General features: G+C 39.4%; 1 protein-coding gene across 2 annotated transcripts in view; it reads right to left on the minus strand.

The window, feature by feature from the left end:
* Positions 1-552: 552 nt before the first annotated feature.
* Positions 553-20,604, minus strand: part of SH3YL1 (SH3 and SYLF domain containing 1) — a 49,885-nt gene continuing 29,833 nt past the window's right edge. For both annotated transcript variants that reach the window (XM_084261676.1, XM_084261675.1), the window contains exon 10: positions 553-835. In XM_084261676.1, the coding sequence (XP_084117802.1) occupies positions 636-835 (200 nt within the window). In that variant the 3' untranslated portion in view covers positions 553-635. The remainder of the gene's footprint in view (positions 836-20,604) is intronic.

A 20,604-nucleotide genomic window follows, 5' to 3' on the forward strand; every position in this document is an offset into this window, starting at 1 on the left:
CAAGGGAATACAAGACAAGCTATCAGAGAAGCTGAGCTACTTAACTGGTACAGCGTTATTTAACAAAAAGTCTTCGTATGCCAAACAAGAACAAACTTTGGGGACAAGACCTAAAGTGGTTACTAAGAAAACTGCAATAACTAAAGTGATTTTTAAACCCAAGTATAAAGATAGTGTCTTTTGCCATATCTGTAAAAAAAATACCTGGTTTAGTAAAAGAACTCTGACTCAGAGATGTTTTGAAGCCGATTTCAAAGCATTTATTATAGAAAGACCATAAATTATAATTTAATAGAAATAATTATTTTTTCAGCATGTTTAGTTTTAAATAGTAATTTTTCTGTCATGTAAAAAATAAATCCATATAGCAAGACCGAATTTAAACTAGACACAAATTGGAGTACTTTTTCTATGGCAACTTGCTCAAAAATAAAACTTCACCATAAAGTGTCTATCACCTAGCAGTTATTTAAGACATAAGTTTAGGAGAAAGCTAAGGTTGTTGAATACATTTCAATTTTGTGTTAGAACAGTCTTGATCAAGAACCTCATTTTAACAAAATCTGAAGAGTTAAAATATATTTTTCAGTGTAAATATATTACTGTGTCAACATTTTCTTTCTGTGTCTACAAATCTAGTTGTTACTTATGGCAACATAATTGGCTGGAAAAATGCCAGTTTGTCCTCCTATTCTTCCTTCCCACCAATCAAACTGGGAATTTGTTTTGGTTGTAACTGTGATTTTATCTCCAGCTTTGAAAGTCAAGTCACCCGGCTGTTGTCCTTCGAATGAGTAAAGTGCTGTCACTTCTACTTGGTTACTCCAAGAATTACCTGAAGTGAAAGAAAAAATAAAAAAGGAAATCACTAAACTTAACATACAGTGAGACTTTACATACAATATTCTTTAATGGCAGTAGAAAACAGTGACAAAGACACTAAAATAATTTACCTGAGCATATAAACCACTGATGAACCCCCCTTCCATTTCCATTACATTCTTAGGTAAGTGAAACTTGCATTCTAGCCTATCAGCACAGTCTGTGCAATGAAATAATTATAAAAAATAAAGATCAACAATTTTTTCTACATGCCTCATATGGTGAAACAGACTGGGAACAAAAGCAGTGTGTTGATGAAAGCATGAGTGCTTCTGAAAAAACTGTTGACCAGAGCCACTTCAAGTTTTAGTTTTGGCATGTGTTCTCTGTGACAGTTTCTTCACAGAAACAGCAAAACTTAAAGCAAGGATTTGATTTTTTTAATCAATACTCAGGATACAGGATGGTAAAATACAAAATATCCACTTTGCAGCATCTAGGATTTTGGTATACCTTTCACATGAAACATGAGCTAGTGGAAAGAACTGACTATGGCTTGAGGTACTGGAAGTGAGTTGGCTTGTACAGTGGTATTTTAGATCACGTATACAAATGGCTTGTATTCTCTTTCCACCAGTCTGTTACATAACTCTTTCAGTCCTTACCTGGGGTTGGAATCATGCCATGAGTATTCTGATCTAGTTTTAAAACAATCTAAGTCTTGGATAACATTATCCAGCCTCCATTTCTGTTGACTTTTTTTTTAGCCAGTATTATCACCATGGACCTTTTAATCTAAGTGAATATCTTTAAATTCCTAATAATTATGTTTGCTCTCAATTCCTTTAACCATCTGAACTATATGAGGTAGCTGAATTTGTTTAATGTTGATTTAGAAAACAGTTAAGTCTTTTACATGAATGCACATAAAAGCCACAAATGGAAGATGCAATGGAAGACTAGTTAAGAAGAAATAATGAAGATTTTTACACAGTCAGGTGGAGAGTTTTCAGAATGCATTGCTCATACAGGCACAATGGCTGCACAAATGCTCAAGCATGCAAGATTAAAGGCTGTTAGCATTATCTGCACCTGCTTGCTGCAAAAGGGGAAACCCAAGCTTTTCTTAGTCTACACATTACAAGTACAGAGCTAGAAAAGATGGTGAAAAGCACTGAGACAGCTTTTTTTTTTACAGTCTGTCATCAACAACTGATACCCACAGAACTTTCCCAGTTGCTATTATCACTTCAAAAGAAAGAGGAAAAATCCTTTTCCCCAAAGCCTCCCACATACAAACTAGCCAAAACAGGAAAAAAATGAGAAAAAAAAAAAAGATGCATAATATAATGCATGCATAAACACCATAGCTTTTTATTTCCCCCAGCATCTGTCAATATATACATTCACTCCAAAGGCCAGTTCTTTCCTTTCATAAGCTGCATTTGTAGCACTCATCAAAGACTAATACAAAAATATTTGGCCATGTACTGGGAAAGTGTTGGTTACAGTGAAGTCAAATGCTGTCTTCCTTGATCACACAGTCTCTCTCTTCTGATATCTATATTAATGATCTAAGGTCACATAACACTTTTTCTTTTGATGTGAAAAAAAAAAAAAAGCCAGATGAGAATAACAATGTTTATCAGGTCCTTATCTGTAACAGTTATTCCAACAACAACAACAACAACAAAAAGTCATCAATGCAGCTTTTCTAAATATCTTTTTTACTTTCAACTTGAAAGCCTGACAGACTGAGTATTCAGCAATTGCATGATCTTCCTCCAAGAATTCAAGCATTTGATGCAGTCATGATGATAGGACGTGTTCCCATGCAAAGTGTGATTTGAAGCCAGGTATTTTAATTGACGAAATCATAGCAAAAACCACAATAGCAAAAGGCACTTTGACTTACTACTCCTTGTTTTAATTGAGTAACTGTAAGAAAATACCGTGGCTCAGGACTCTAAGTGCTAAGGCATGAAAGCAGTTATGTCTCAGTTGCATACAAAAAGAAAGATGGGGTGTGTTGTACCTCTGTGCCACATTTGGGCAGCACTCATGGGTAAAAGTGTTGCAATGAAGGCTGTAAATTCTCACACTCTGAGTTCTTAACCATATGTGCTTCCATCACCTAGATGTTCAAATGGATATCACTCAAGGAAAAACAGAATTACTATGTATTTATAACTGCCCAAACTATGTTAATATTGTTGTAAAAATTAGATAATTGACAGCATAGAAGAATAGACTGAAAGTGTTTTAAGTGACTGTGAGAGCTTCTTTCCATTACATTCAATAGAAGAACTATCACCACCACCTTAATGTGCTGGGCTTACAGCAATGGCAGTAAGCAGTATTTACCTTCTAGGCCTCATTTGCATGAAGAGGAAGACTGTAATTCCTCTTACACATACTACTGACTGTATTGATATTGGCTCCGTAAAACTAAGAAAAATGAAGGGAAACTAGGCACAAATTAAAGCATGACACGGTGGAACAAAAGAAGTGCATGTGAGATATTAAAGTGTAGGAGTGCATTTGATGCACCACAATCATGTCTTCAATTACTGTTTGCTCTGTCATATGAACAAGATAATGTTTTAAGTATTCCCCTTCCCATTTTCTGCCCCTGTGCATGTTCATCTTTCCAACCATGCAGTAGCCTCAAAGCACTCCAGCTGGTTATGAACACTGATTTCCCAGTCCTCACCCCAATTTGCTACCTGGTCTCACTGAAAAGCATTTTTCAGCTTTATTCCTGTCAATTATTTCATAACAATTCTTACTTAAATTTCCCCTATCAGCTCTTTCCCATACTAGAGTTTAGTTTTATTTCTCACAAAGTATCTAATCTCTGTGCTTTGTTTCTGCATTTTTGTAGCATAAACCAGACAAAATAGCTATTTATTGCCTCCAGATTGTAGCATCTCATGCCTGATATTTATATGGATCATCCCAACAAACAGCTGTTTTGAATGCAGTGTTGAAATCTAGCACACATATTATAAGGGGGATCTATTTCATGTTCTTGTTTCCCGATTTCAGTTTTACCTAAAAGGCTTTTAAATAAAATTGGTATAGTCAACACGAGGACTGACGAATGCAGATATTGCAACCACATTTGCAGCTCACACAAGATGGTGCTACAGTGCTACAGACAGCATATGATACTGAAATCATTGAGATTTATGAGCATGCACACTGGAATAAAAACAAATTACACTGAGGAAAATCCTTAATTAATGGTATCTGAATACACACAGTACACTTCTACAAACACAGTGATCAAAACAGAAATGCAGACATTTTGGATGAAGATCAATTAGTGCAGCAGCCAGCATACATATTCAGTGATCCAGCATACATGAGTATGGTGTCTGCTTGATAACAAACTGCTCTGACCACAACATCCTTTATTTTTATTTGTCTTTATATACAATAATGATTTGAACCTTTTTCTAAGGACTAATGTTATAGATCAAGGACTTGATGAGGTATAAACTAGAGAGGATTTACAGCCTCTTGGGCACACTGCAGTACAAGGCCCAGAGTGAATGAAAAAGTGATAAAACTCTCTTTAATTACAGCACATTTAGTGCAGAATGAAAGCATTCTCTGGAAAGTTGCTCTAGAACAGATACACTGGCTACATTTGTATTCATTGGTTGAAGAGTGCCAGAGCCTTTCTTTGAAGCCAAATGGCATAGACAGGCCGCATACACACTAGTAAACACCATCCAGAGAAGAGAGCCTTATCCAACCTATTGGTTCCTGTACTGGAGTAACTGTTAAACCACATCTATGAATTGTCTGGGAAAGTGCCAGGTGAGAATAATGCCAAGGAACTTCCTAACAACACAACCTCATTGGTAACTGAGTTACAGAGCTTGGGTGAATTCCTTCACACCACTTAACTGACTAGTAAGGGTAGTCACTAGTTTTACATACTAATGTGAACCTATATTTGTAAACCCATAGTCTGATTCTAGGACTGGATTTTAGAGGAGAGCAGGCATTTTATGTCATTTTTGGTTCAGTTTATTAAGCTGTCAAAAACTAAATCCGAGTTGGAAGAGAAAATAGTACAGTTCAACTATGGGTCCCAAATTTAATTTTATTGGCAGAGATGTATATCCCACAGCCACTGAAGAGCCTTGCTGAAGAATGATATAAAACCTGCAAAATGCTGTTTTTGGCCACTGACATGGCAATAAAACTGAAATAAGTTTTACGTGCTTATGCTTAGTGGTAAGATTATTTAACATCCACTTTGCAAAATTCACTGATTGTCAGCAATTACAGAGCTAGCAGGATCTTTGTGGGTCACGTGTGCACCTAGATGATAGAAAATATAAGTCAGCTAACACAAACTATTACTGCTGGCTTGGGATTCATCTAATCCATAGTAAGAAGCTTGCAAAAACAAAGCCCTGTGACTCAATTGTCACTTCCAAAGAGCCATCTGATCAAGGGTGTTGATGACTGTCCGTGTATTCTGCATATTCTGCTAAACCTTCAGTTTGGTAATTGGCTGTGGTCTGGTTTCCTCTGAAGTTGAAAGGTTATAACATTACATTTATTGGGATGCAACATATCATATGAAAACATAATTGTCTAGGTAGACCTATTTTTCCTTGAAACTGAATAGTCTCTCTACTTTGCTCAATTTTTTTGTGTAATATTTAGAATGCATGCCTACATTTTTTGTTATTTAAAAATGAACATGAATGAGCAACACCTTCCACGTGCTAACTTCTACTTTCTTTTGTAAAGAAGTGAAGTGACTGGAATTGCCACACAAAATGTTAGTCAGATAAGTCTCCAGCATCAGAGATGACGAAAATTGTATAGTGCTGGCGTAAAAGCTCCACCAAAAAGTGTCAGCTTACAGAGAAGCTGCAATATAATTCCCACTGGTTAAATGGAGACCTAGAAAACTAAGCAACCACATGAATCCTGTCTGCAGCAGAAATAAGAGAAAACCAACAAACAGACCAAATGATGGAAAACAACTAATGAATCTAGGCAGATGCAAACATCTATGCTTTTAAAAACAATATATCAAGTATCAAAAGGGTTTATCATCACTGGTACAGTGTTCTGAGGCATTGGAAGCCTTGGTTATTTTTACTCATAGGTTTAGGATGAGAGCTTCAGCTAACAGTCAATAAACAGAAATCTTAGTTCTTTACCTGTTATGGGACACTGGGCTTTTGTTTGGAAAGGATTAGTATTGAGTTTATAATTAGAGTTCAGGAAAGAATCCAAAGTAGGCTGAATAATTAAGTTAATTACCAGGTCCCACAAATCACTGTAAAAAATGATAGTTTGTACCAGCGATAATGAAGAGTTTATAGGAGACTTTAATAGCCATCCTTCATATATAAGACTGTGAGTGTAATCAGTGTGTGTGTGCATATATTGAATAGACTAATCTGTCCGAAGGATGTTTGCCCCAAATTACCGTATGTAAAAAGAAGGCTATTAGCAGGGTCCAACTGCACATGGTAAAAAGGAAAACAAACATTAGCCTATTTCAACAGCTTTACGTGAGCCAGGAACACACTTCTGCAGCAAAGGTGGCTGCATTAGGTAAAATATTACCAGCACATCAAGGAAGGTGATCTTTCCCTTCTGCTCAGCACTGGTGAGGCCACTGGTGCTGGGTCCAGTTCTAAGCTCTCCAGTACAAGAGAGACATGGACCTGCTGGAGAGAGTCCAGCAAAAGGCCATGGGTATGACAAAGGGATTAGAGCATCTCTCCTATGAGGAAAGGCTGAGAGAGCTGGGACTGCTCAGCCAGGAGAAGACTCGGAGTGATGCCATCAATGTCTATAAATACCCAAAGGGAAAGTGGAAAGATGATGGAGCCAGGCTCTCTTCAGTGACACCTAGTGACAGGACCTGGGGCAATGGGCACAAACTAAAATAAAGGGGCTGCCTAAGCATCAGGAAACACTTTTTTTACTGTGGGACTGAGCACTGGAATATGGGGCTTTCTTGTCAACATATGAATCAGTGGGTTGTATGAGCACATGTAGAGCTGAAGTACCCACACCCCCAACCTAAGGTTTGTGCAAGCAGAACCTGCACTGCCAGAATAGATTCGTGCATGGCCATAAACGATACTACCTGTGAGATAGGATGTTCAAAAACTTCAGATGTTTATCAACATTTTGTAGTTGTTTAATGTTGTGGTTTATTCACTGTTATACTGATCCCAAACATATACTTCACAGATTACTAGCTAATTATTTGTCATTAGTGAATTAATAAAGCACTTATACCAAAATCAGGATCAAAGCTATATGAATTGAGCAGTCTTTCCCTGTGACAGTTCTTGCAAAAGTGTCAAGATTAAGGCTCAGGTTAAATCACTTCAACTAATAATTACAAAGGAAGAACTTACTTAACTGTTGGTCTAGTAAGGACAAGTCAGCCTTATGATGATAAAGCTAGGCCAAGAGCTGGAATTCAAAGATGTAATAAAATGTTAAGCTTACTAGGAGTCCCATGAGAAGCTAGGATAGATGTTCTTTTTCAAAAACCAAATCAGCCTAGCCTAGGACTGACAAAGTGACCTGGCCACTATTAGTGTTAAGACTAGGATCAGAGTTTAATAAAGTAAGGGGCTGAAGGGGAAGAATCACTGGTGGCCAAGCAATATCCGGCATAAGATGAGGTATTAAATGACAAGAGTAAATATCTTAGAGGCATTACTGGATTTTCTCTGCTCATCAACTGGTAGAGCTGGATCTGGATGCTAAAAGGTAATATTGGATACTTGCAGGACAGGTTAAGGATAGACTGAAAGCAACATATGTCTTATGGTTCATTCTGTGATAGATAAAAGTAAGTACAAAGTTAGCTTTGGAACTAGAATTTGGGCAGAGAATCCAGTTAGCAACAGTTATTCAGCTTCTACACTAATTGCAGTAGGGTTTTGAACAGGTTCTCCTTCTTTGTATTTGCAGACTTGAAGCTTAAGCAGCTATATTTTGGGTAGGAACTACAAGCACCAAAAATATATATTTTCTGCTGGATCCAGCACTCTGTGCATTAGAATGTGGAAGGCAAGGGATAGGCAAATGAAATAGCATGTAGTACATTCTGAAGACATCAGGGTCACTAACGACAGTGATAGTGTCTGAGTTAGTGCTAGGGTTCATGATAGTAGGATCTTAAAACCTAAAATTTTGTTATGAGTAATGAAGCAGTACTGTGAAACAATGATTCCTACAGGCAGGCAGAGAAATGGCTTAAGTTGAATTTTGAAATAGGAAGTTGAACCACTAAGTCCACAAGAAAGAGATGAAAATCTGGATCTGGCAGGGAGTGCCTTTGGTTCTATTTGAGCTCAAAGACGTAGTTAACCTGAGACTCAGTGGAGGAATGTAAAGGATAATGATACGGACAAAGTGGTAGGGCAGGAAATTAACTTTGAAGCAAGACCTGAATCTAGATGAGTAAAGGAATATTGAATTTGCAAAGGTCAGAGAGAAGGATGTTGCAACAATTGAATCATAACATGACAAAACCCTGGACAAAAGTGGAGATGGAAAGAAAAGGCTGCATTTTTTAAATGGTATTCAGAGAACAATCCATAAGAGTCATTGGTCAGAAAGCAAGGACTTCTAAAGAAATTCAGCTTGAAGATCACAAGAGCTCTGCAGTGGTCAGCAACAGGCAGTTTCAGATTCTACCTGATCTGTCTCTGAGTGAGGATTAAGGTCCAAACAGATAAAGGGGATGTTGTAGTAGGAGTATACTATAGACCACCCAGCCGGAACGGTAACATTGACAAGTTACTCTTCAAGGAGCTAAGAGGAAGTTGAGGTAGGTGGCTGTCTTGGCCATAGTGATCACAAAGTAGTGGAATTCAAAATCTTTGGTGAGAGGAAGAAAACTGCCTCCAAAACTTCAGTGGTAGATATGGGGAAAGCAGATGTTGGACTGCTCAGGGAACTAGTTGGTCAGGTCTGCTGGGACACTGCTTTTGAAGGTACTGCGGTCCACCAATGCTGGCCATTTTTTAAGTATCACCTTCTAAAAGCACAGGATCAGGCAATTCCAAAATGTCAGAAATCAAGCAAGAAATCACCTTACTAACAGGGACATAGACAAAGCAGAGATATTCAATGCCACGCTTGCCTCTGTTTTCAACACAGTCGATGGGCTCTGGGACTCCAGATGCCTCAAGCTGGAGGACCATGACTGCGGAAATTATAAACTCCGAGTGAACCCTGAACTTGTGGGTGATTCGCTGCTCCACCTGGATCCATGTAAGTCCATGGCCCCTGATGGGTTTCATCCCAGGGCACTCAGGGAGCTGGCTAATGTCAGCATGAGACCTCTCTCAATTATTTTTCAATGGTCTTGAAAATCTGCAGAGGTCCCAGTTGACTGGAAGCTGACAAACGTTGTCACAATTTTCAAGAGGGGCAAGAAAGATGACCCTGGTAATTACAGGCCTGTCTGTCTCACCTCAGTGCCTGGTCAAATTATGGAGAAAATCATACTGGGAGTTATTGAAAAAACACCTAAAGGACAACTCAGTCATTGGTCACAGCCAACAAGGGTTCAGGAGAGGAAGGTTCTGTCTATCCAATATGATTTCCTTTTACAACAAGGTCACCCAGCTGGCTGACCACAAGAAACCAGTTGATGGTTGATGGGTTGGGTTTGGTTTTTTTTTTTTGATTGCAGTAAAGCTTTCCATACTGTGTCTCACAGGATCTTTCTGGACAAAATGTCCAGCATAGAACTAGACAAAGCCATAATGCATTGGGTGGGCAACTGGCTGAAGGGTCGACCCCAGAGGGTGATAGTGAATGGGGTAACATCAGATGGGCAGCCAGTCACTGGCTCCCCAGGGTTCCATTTTAGGTCCAGTTCTTTTTAACATTTTCATAAATGACCTGGGCTCAAGACTAGAGGGTGTCTTAAGTAAATTGCAGATGACACCAAATTGTGAGGACCTGATGACTCTGTTGAGGGTGGAGAAGCCTTGCAGAGGCTGCATGAAGTTTATCAAAGGCAAGTGGCAGATTTTGTACCTGGGAAGGGTCAACCCTGGCTGTGCATACAGATGGGGACATCAAAGACTGAAGGCCAGCCATGCAGAGAGAGATTTGGGTTGAGAGCAAGTTAAACATAAGCATGCAGACAGCAAGAAGGGCCAACCATATCCTGAGGTGCATCAAGCATGGCATTGCCAGCCAGTCCAGGGAGGTGGTTGTCCTGCTCTAATATGCTTTCATAGTAAAAGCCCTATTTTTTTTTAACCTTCAGACTATTACACTAAAAATAACCTATGCACCTCATACCAGTGACTCCTTGCTCCACTCATTGTACTTATTCTTCTCCATGTCTATTCAATCTTACCTAATATTTTTTGAAAATGAGTCAGCAGAATATTTCCATCAGGTAAGAGACCTGTAGGTAACTGACTTCTTACACTCTACCTGCCATTAAGCAGAAAACTGTTTAAATAGAAGGGTGACAGAACTGTAGGAACAGAGAACTCATTTTGTGGAGATCATGGATTTATTTCTGCATGTGAAAATAAATAAAAATATATATTTGGGATGAATCATCAGAGAATGGATTTTATGATGAAGAAATAGCCGTGAATGAACAAATCAGCAAAGAAAAATGTAAGGGGAAGGTGACCAGAGAACACTGGAGGAACTGGAAGCCACAGAAAGCTGAGGTACAAGAAATGGAGATGTACTCCTGATGTAGTGAGGCCACTCTTTTAGCTGAAAGCTGAGCTGAACCAAGGCTGCAGAATAGGTGATATAGCCAGACAATACAGAGCTAAGGGGTCAAATTAATTTAGAAGAGTGATAGTGAAGTTACAAAAACTAACAGTGAAAACTGAGAGAAATCAAAATAAAAGGGGATATGTACATAATTTAAAGACAGTTCAATATAGAGACATACTGATTTTAACTATTAATGGATGTATTCCAAATCCCAGAACTCTAAACCCAGACCCCTATTAGAATTCACCATAATACAATATTGAACACAGATGTTACTCATTAGTTTGATGATCATTAATCCAACAAAAAGTAATTAGTTCTACAAACTATTTTAATATTAGTAGGTTTTGAAAGAAGAAACAGCTCTGTGTACAACAATGGAACCTGTTCCAAGGTTACTGAAGCTGAAAAAAAGAAACTTGCAAAAAAAAAAAAAAAGAAGACTAGAGAGATGCAAAGTTAGGAGGGAAAGTAAAGATGCCTTTGTGATTAGTGCCTTTTTCTGATCCCTGACCATAAGAAATAGCTGCACATGAATAAAAAGGTGCAGCTGTTTCAAAGAAAAACAGGCCTAAGTCTAACCCGTTCATATTAATTTAGAAGACAATTAAGAACAGTACTAACCTCACTGATGCCAAAGCACTAATTGCACGCTGGACCACCAATAAGGAGAGAGAGATTGGACAGCAAGTCATCTTGATGTAACGCTAATTCTTCAGCTCTTTTCTCCAAAGACTTCTGAGGTTGAAACTACTTATAGTCTCAGTGGTACAGCACCATTTTCATCAATGAGGCAAACTTGATGTTTTTGTTAAGTATGATTAGTCATACTGATGAGTATCTACCTTTTACATAGAATCACAGAACAGTCAGGGTTGGAAGGGACCTCTGGACATCATCTAAAGAAGATTGCGCAGCATCACTCCAGCGAAGGAGACTCCACAACCTCTCTGGGCAGTCTGTCCCAGTGCACTGTCACCCTCCTGTGAGTGGCAGTTTGTGCCTGCCACTGGGCACCACTGAGAAGAGTCTGGTCCCATCCTCTTGACTTCTACTCTTTAGCTACTTAGAAGCATTGATCAGACCCCCTCTCTTCCCAACTCAGCCTTTCCTCATATGGGAGATGCTCCAGGCCAGTCTTTGTAGCCCTCCGTTGGAGTCTCTCCAGTAGTTCCCTGTCTTTCTTGAACTGTATCTAAACTTACCCCCTTGGTTCCCATTATATTTTACACCTATTTTTGAACTGTTCTGTAAAACAGCAGCTATGAAATATATAATAACTTATGAGCATGAAGTTATTCCCTGCAGACTTGATTTCTTAGGTGAATTGTGTCAGGTATAGGCAAAGAAGCATTGGAAGGGAATTGAGAGGGAGTATGTGGAAGAAGCATGTAAGGCTTAGTGCTGGATTTTTGAGAAAACCGCTAATTATTCCTACAAGCCAGTTTCCTGCAAGCTGTTCAGTCCTACAATTTTAAGGATATCATGCCTTTTGTTGCTACTTCATTTTGTAATTGCTTATAAGTAAGACTTTTAAGGGAATGAATAGTAGCTTTAAATTGTAGATATGTGAATTAACAGTGGTTTTAATCATAATAATTCTGAGTCACACTCTAATGAGTTAGAACAAAGAAACTATAGAAGATACGCTTTGTTGATATTCTAAAAGACAATCTTAGAAATACTTCAGTTGTCTGAAAGCATGCATATATGTGACTAAACTTGTCTCCTTAGAAACAAAACAATGGAAACTATTTCATTTATGTTATGATAACAGTCAAAAATGCACAGAATTCTTTTAAAAACACAGAAGATACACTAGGAAAGAAATAAAGCTATGTAAGTATGCAATTGTATGTTTATGAACTACATGCATAATAAAGAAAAAGGAATAATCTTGTTACAACTAAGTTTTCCACTCAGGGTTTAGAAAGCAAACTGATGAAAATGGCAACAGAAAACAGTATTCTGCTACTGAACAGAAAATACATGGCATGCAATGGATATGACTACCAATTTGAATATTTCCTCAAATTAAAAGAAACTTCTTTCATATACTATGTAGCTTCTTTATATAAAAGAACTGACTCATTCACTTGCTAGAATGTAAACAAAGAAAAAAGTATTTCCACAGTGATGTTATAAAATATCGACACAACATTGCCTCAAAATATCCACTCTGTGACCATGTGCAATAATAAAAACATGACAGCTACAGTATCTTATTCCATGTGACAGCTTGGAGATTAAGACCTCATTTGGTATAGTTCACTGGATATGCATACTTCCTAACATTTCATGGATGCAGAAGTTTAATGCAATTAATGGTTCATGCTTTGAAAATATTTAAATTCCAAGGCTTTAGCATTTGTAAGTAGGTTCTAACAAATACTGCTTAGGTAACATGAACTTTGTCTCAAAGCTGGGGCTCAGACCCACAAATATGATGCTGACTTCACATTCACAGCTAGGTTGCATGAAAATAAAGCCAGATTACTGAATGTCCTAAATTACATCATCATAAGCAGAGATGAAATACCTTATAATTTTAAGATTCACTTCCTGGACAATGTCTGTTCTCAGGCTTTATCATTCACTATGACTGGGGATGGGCCTAAAAAAGTCTCCATGCAGCTCTCATTCAGAAAGAAAAAAAAAGTATCCCAACCATATCCCGAATACTACAAGTAATGAAAATAATTTCAGTTCTCGACTCATATCAGAATAACGATCAGCTTCTTTCAAATTAATGTGCTTAATTTTTTGTATTATTAAATCACTCCTCTCAGCCTTAAACGTAAGAACAAAGGGTTTTATCTCACCTTCTAGAGCAGAACATACATACACCTACTTAGAAATTTCATTTTAATTCTTTCTGGAAAGATTGCAAACAAGTGTGTGTTCAATCTTACAAGTGAAATCTCAAATGTCCTATCCACATTAAACTACTAATTTCCTTAATGGCCTTTTTGATTTCAGTTTTTAAATGTAGACTCACCTCAAAAAACCCTCAGCATACACAAAACAAGCACCTCAGATCTCACTGAACAGATGTTTGGAAAGGCCTAAATATGCACGGTAGATTTGACATTTTATATCTACAGGTACTAATCTGCTATAATCAGATATAAGCATAAATCTTTCTGTACAGATACTTGAAGTATGTCATATGCCACCATTGATCCAATTAATCTCCAATAATGCTCATCTGATCAAAGGTCAGGAGACATGATATTCAGCAAATCACGCTCAGAACAAATAATCTCTTGCTTTAGCTGTTGTTTTGCCACTAACTAGGGCTTGTTTGGGGCAAGTAAACAAAATCACTTGTCTTTCACAGCTTTCTGGGGCGGGGGAAAGCGTCTTAAGATTCTCAAAGTATTTAAATTCAGTGTTGAAATCTGGAAACAATTCCTTCTTCATAACTAAGAAAATCAGAATGGACTTTTTGGGGTAACTGAGCTTCAAAGATCCTACACTAAAGCAGTGCCCTTTAAACATCCCCACAAAAGGCAATCGGCACTATCAGCTACACAAACCTGCTCCGAAGAGGGAAGGCAGGTTTGCTCTACTCTACAGTCACTACTGGGCAAAGATGCATTCTATATCCAGAAGACCTGATAATCTGTTTTGTTACAGAAATTGTAGATTTAAGGCAACTTCAAGATGTTTGAGGAACACTGTGGGGGTGCTGCAGGAGTGGCTTCTGCAAGAAGCAGCTAGAAGCTCTCTGCAGGCCCCAGAGAGTAAATACCAGTCAACTCAAGGCTGGAATTGTTGCTGACCAGGGCTGAGCCCATCAGTGATGGTCACTGTGCCTCTGTGAGTCACATTTAGGAGAAAAAAACTCTCAAGCAGCCACTTTTTACCACCAGAGAAGGGAGTGAGAAGATGTAAGAAACTGTGCAAACACCAAGGTCAGTGAAGGGGGTAGGGGGAGGAGGTGTCCCAGGTGTCAGAGAGAAAGATGCCCCTGCAGCCCCTTGAAGAAACTCATGGTGGACAAGGTGTTCCCCTGCAGCCCGTGGAAAGATTCCACCTGCAGCCCATGAAGAGGATCTCACGCTGGAGCAGGTGGAGACATACAGAAGATGCTGTGACCCATGTTGGACATGAGCAAGAAAGAGAGAGAGAGAGAGTTCTGTGCTGGAGCAGATTTGCTGGGAGATGCTTGTGACTCCACGGGGGACCAGGCTGGAGCACTCTGGACTTGAGAGACTGAGAGACATTCTACAATTTATGACTGCACCCCATAGCAGTGACCCATGCTGGGGCAACTAGTGAAGAGCTGAATCCCTGCGGGAAAGGACTCACGTTGGAGAAGTTCACAGAGGACTGTCTCCCATGGGTGGCACCCCATGCTGGAGCAGGGAAAGAGTGTGAGGAATGCCCCCCCAGCAAAGAAGGAAAACAGCTCATGAGGAATTGAACAAAACCCCATTCCTCCAGGCCCTGCCCCTCCCTGTGCCATAATGGGGGGATGAAGGGAGCAAAATCATGACTTAAGTGAAATCTGCTAACAAGAGAGGGGTGGGGGGAGGTGCTTTAAGATCTGGTCGCACTTCTCATTACCCAACTCTGGTGTCACTGGGTGTGCAGTGCAGGGTAATAAATTAGAGTTTTCTTTCCTTCACTCTGTGTTGAGTCTGTTTTGCCCGTGACACTGATTGTGGAATGATCACTCCTTGTCCTTACCTCAACTCCTAAGCCTCTCAATATATATTTTCTCTCCTGTCCAACTCAAAAGGGGAGTGATAGAGCGACTTTGGTGGGGGTCTGGCCTCCATCCAAGGTCAAACCACCCCACCTGGTTAATATCAAGGTAGGCCTGTGTATCATTCCAGGAACTATATCCTTCAATGCATCTTGATACTAAATGTACACCCCAGTGCCAGAAAGGAGTGCAAAAGCAAATGTTAAGGCCTCTTCCACTTCCATAGGAAACATCTCTGCAAAGCCTATTTTCTTAAACAGCTGCAGAACTAGACATTATGTATTATTTCAAGTAGGCACTTTGTCCAGGTTTCCAGTGTTACAAGGTCTTCCAGTTGATTTCAAGAATAACTTAATAACTATATTCTCCATTCACAAAGAAATGGTGGTTGAAAAAACTATTCCATGTTTAACACTTGTTATTAAAGACAACACAAAGCAAAAGTTAGGCACAGATGTTCTACATGGGTACACTGCCCCCAATTTTGCTTCAGAGCCTCAACAGATAACTAATTCACCATCAACTGCAAGCAAATCTGTGTTCATGGAATGGAGATATTCTATGCACTTTTATAATCATAGAAGCATAAAATCACAAGACCCAGAAAAAGGCTCAAGTATTGTTGACCTCTACATTGTCTGGGAATGGATCATTTCAAAGTAGCTTCTATGTTACCAACTTGCATCATTACTGTCACGACTAGCGAACAAACCCGGTGGTTCCATTGGCAGTTAAAACAGACCTGACTACATTTAAAGTTTAAGTTACTGTGCAAATTAAGCTCATTCAGTATGAAACATATTTCACTGGTTTTGAGTTTTTGGCCTACTAGGGAACATGCTGGCTCATCATCTTCATCTGCTGATGGAATGCTTTCTATCTTTGTTTCAGCACACTCAGCTTTTGCATTAAAGTGCCTTTTTTGTCAAGCATCTGTGGATGTATTTGATATTTAGGATATAAAAAACCCACCTCCTGCTTGCAAGAGTCAATTCTGTACTGTACTTTTGCTGATTACTTTTGGCATTTTTCTGCCTTGTCAAAAACTTTTAAATTTTCATTCAAACGGAAATGGTCAAATAAACTGTATCAATGTCAAGGGCTTTATTATGTTCAAAACTACATTAATGCAAATAATGCCTATACTGAAATCATACTGCAAAAGCTGAGATGCAATACTCACATTCTGAATAACCTTCATATTCTGAAAAGTACAGTGGCAAGAACTGAACAGTGTTTTATTCAGGTCAAACTGATGATTTAGGGATGGCTTGTGGATCCTTTGTTATGTTGACAAGCTTCTCCATGTTTCCTCTACACATACTGAGCTAACTTCTAAACCTGAATACACTGTCTCTGCATATTCTTTCTCAGATGCAACAGTTCTGCTCATGTGTTATTGGCATATGAGCTACTTCACTTGTTAAGTCTTAGCTTTTACTTGAGCTTGAAAACAACCTATAGGTTCAAAAGCAAATAAATAATCAACTAGTAGACCCAACTTCATTTTATACAGTTTCTGCCAGCTTCCTGGAGAATGCTTTGTGAAAGAGAGAGAGAAAATTTTTTCCGCCTTGTGTTGCAGTTTTGTGTAGCTGTGCTGCTGAGACGGCTTTTGCAAGCAGCAGCTACAGTTTTCTGCAAGCCCAGTTCAAGCCCAAAGTTTCTGTTGACCAGGGCCGAGTCAATCGACGATGGTCACAGCACCTCTGTGAATCACATATAGGAGAAAAATAAACTGCTGGCAGGAGCACTTTGCCACCGGCGCGGGGAGTGAGAAGATGTAGCAAGCTGCACAGACACCAAGGCCAGGCCCGAAGGAGAGGGGGGGGGTGAAGAATGCGGAAAGAGAGTTTCTCTTGCAGCTCGTGGTGAAGACCATGGTGAAGTGGGTCTACCCTCGTAGCCCATGGATGAGGACAGGGAGCAGAGACATCTACGCCCTGTGAAGAGATCGATCCACGCCTCAGTAGGTTTGCCGGGGGACTTGTGATTTTGTGGGGAACCAGGCCGGGGGAGTCTGGGCCCGAACATTAGCACCCCATGGAAGGGAGTCCTGCTGAAAGGCCTGTGGTGAGGACACAACTCCCCGATAGAGAGGACTCATGCTGCAGAAGTTCGTGGATACGACTCTTGTGTGGGTGGGACCCCACAGTGCCGCAGGGGAAGTGTGTGTGTGTGGAATGCACCCCCCTCCCCCCCAAGCTGAGACAACTCAAAATGGACTGAAAACCCCCCATTCCCTGCCCCTCCCTGTGCTGCAATGGGAGGGAAGAAGGGAGCGATTTTATGGCTAAAGGCAAGAGTGCGAAGAGGTAAGGTGTGGGGGGAAGTATAAGTGTTAAGATCTGAGGAAGGAAAGCAGCTTGTGAGGAACCACCGGAACCCCACTCCCCATTCCCTGCCCCTCCCCGCGCCATGTTGGGGGAGAAGAAGGGAGTAAAATCGTGATGAAGTTTAAGTTTGCTAAGAAGGGGAGGGGTGGGGGGAAGGTGCTTTAAGACCTGTCTGCTTCTCATTTTTATTCTAACTCCAGTTCACCGGGTGTATTAGTTGTAGTAGTAATAAATTGCTTTTCTTTTCTTTATTCTGTGCTGAGTCTGTTTTGCCCATTGCGCTAATTGGAGAGTGATCCCTCTGTCCTTATCTCAAGTCCTAAGACTCCCAATATATATTTTCTCCACTTTTCGGCTGAAAGGGGGAGTGAGCGAGCAGCTTGGTGGGCATTTGGCCTCTAGCCAGGGCCAAACCACCACACCTTGCATGGAGGAAAAACACCACACTGGTTAGAAAAAATGCTTAAAAATAATAAAATTGTATGAGACAAAGAGGTATCTCATACAGAAATACACAAAGTACTAGTATTGTACAAGGTCTAATCTGAAGTCCTCTTGACAATCTTCATCATCAATGTTAAAACTGGATGAGGAACAGGATGACCAGGAACAGAAAGCCTGTTTTCAAGGGGAAATGAAATGAGCTTCACAGACCAAAACTCAGATGAAAGAGGTTACTACTAGCAGACAAGGCAGAAAAGTATTTCAGCTAAAGAACAGGGAAGAAGGAGACAAAACTGATTTAATATTGCTAAGAATGCATTTAGAAGAAAAGTTGAATGAAGTTTCAAGTCATTAACTGCTTTCTGTAAAAAAGCTGGTATGTCCTCACTATTCTAATATGAGATCTACTGCTTTAATGAAAACATATTCATATTATATCAACACCTGCAATATATGGAAAACTCATGTTAACTTTAATTGGGTTAAGGGGATGTTGAATTTTATGCTAGAATTTATTCTTGCAACAATTACTTATTCTCATTGCTGTTACATTACTCTACCACCAGTACAGACATTATTAACTCTACATATGCCATGGGCTCCATCAGCTCTTAACTTCAAAAGGTTATAGGGAATCAGATGTTCCCTTCCTCTGACTGCTCATAACAACTGTTCTTCAACATGCAGTGTCCCGTGGCACGATCCTGTATCATCTGATCCCAGTGTAAACTTGGAGGAGAAAGGCAGACAGCCCTACTTTATCAGAGAACAATTTCAGTAAGAGCTAGGAACAGCACAGATCCATGGACTAGAGTCTAAACTGATTAGCGCAAACTCTGCAACTTGCAACATCCACCTTATGAGCATGATGCTCATGGGCTGCCATCATCAGCCAACCTCTGTTGCCATAACATTTCCCAGGCTAGCACAGCCAACCTTTGCTGAATACCCATTACATCAGCCTGGCCAGGACATACACTGTTATGATAAGGTTCATGAAAGACAGAAAATTGCTGCAATTTTCAGTTAAAATTTGAGAAAGATATTGAGAGTATTCTTAATGCTTTTATGAACATGATGCACTACTACATATGCTTTTAGGTCAAATGAAATATCGTATGTGTAGATAATCCTTCAAAAGAAAAAGCTTATACTACCTACTTTTGTGAGAAAAATATCAAGTTCAAGTATGAGGAAATTCTGGCTTGCAGTTGGGATTCAACCACTAACTCCAATTTGTCTAGTGTGCAATAAACATGAAGGCAAATTTTTTCCCCCAACAGTGCCTCCAAGCCTTCTCTGCTGCCCTATACCCAGCTGTACCTCTAATCTCAAATTCCTCCTCATCTTTCTGTAGTACCCTACTGGTAGACTGAGTAGGGAATAGACAGCCTGAACTTTATGGCAGGGACCAATACATGAAATTGCATACGAAAGCAAGTTTTTTCCTTTCTGTTTCTTCTCATGGAAGAGTTTTATATTTTCTTTTCTTTTTTTTTTTTTATTTTAAATCTTGTCCTGACTCCTTCCTTTCTAAATAACAAAAAACCTGCTAAAAACACAAACACACACCACTGAGAGGAAAAGGAGAAGAGGAGTACAAGTCTCACAGTGTATGAACAAATTAATAACTATTCGCTTCCTTTCCACAAAGTAGAGGTTGTTTGCAGTTGACCTTAAAGAAACAAACATCTGGAAAAAAGACTATGTGAAGTTTGCCTAATATGGCAATAAAATTCTGAATGAGAAACCCAACGGAATATAACCAGAGAAGCCTCAATGAAATCCTTGTCAGGCCCTCCGCAAGCATGTAAGAAATTTCTAGAAACTGTTACCTTTTTTTTTAAAGTAAGAAGCATTAATAGTTAATTTCTAGAACAGTTTTTTGTCATAGTAATTAAGTTTATACTAGTGTTTGCCTTATTATTTCTGAAAGGCCTCCTATTTCTTACTCAGGAACTGACAGCTTTTTCCACAAAATATGAATAACCTTCTTGGTTCAAACAGTATTACCCATCTGGCTGATCTCCATGATTCAATACTGAACTAGCACAGCCAAGGTAGATGCAGGACCACAGGTCCCTCCGTGACAGAGATCACATTATTTGGGGAATCATGGAAAAATATATTTCAAGTGGTTGTTCCATCAGAACAAAAGCTAAATAGTTCCCAAAGAAAGGAAACAGGCTGCCCAGTGATGTGCTTGAGTCACCTTCCCTGGATGTGTTCAAAAAAAGGGTTGATAAGGTACTTAGGGATATGGTTTAGCATAGGATGGGAATGGTTGGACTTGATGATCTTCAAGGTCTTTTTCAAACTTGTGATTCTGTGAAAATATTATCAGTCTTCCCTTAGCATATAGTGTAAAGTAGATGTTCAATATCTTTCCAGGAATAGATACATGACATTTCCTCACATCTTCTTCCTGTCTTTCACATGAGGTAAGGGGAATTCTGTGGAAGACAGGTTGTTCTCAAAAATGCAGTTTTCAGATGTAGAGAAATTTCTTGTCCCTGT

The sequence above is a fragment of the Gallinula chloropus genome, assembly GCF_964237585.1.
Source record: "Gallinula chloropus genome assembly, chromosome: 3".
Classification (NCBI taxonomy): Eukaryota; Metazoa; Chordata; class Aves; order Gruiformes; family Rallidae; genus Gallinula; species Gallinula chloropus.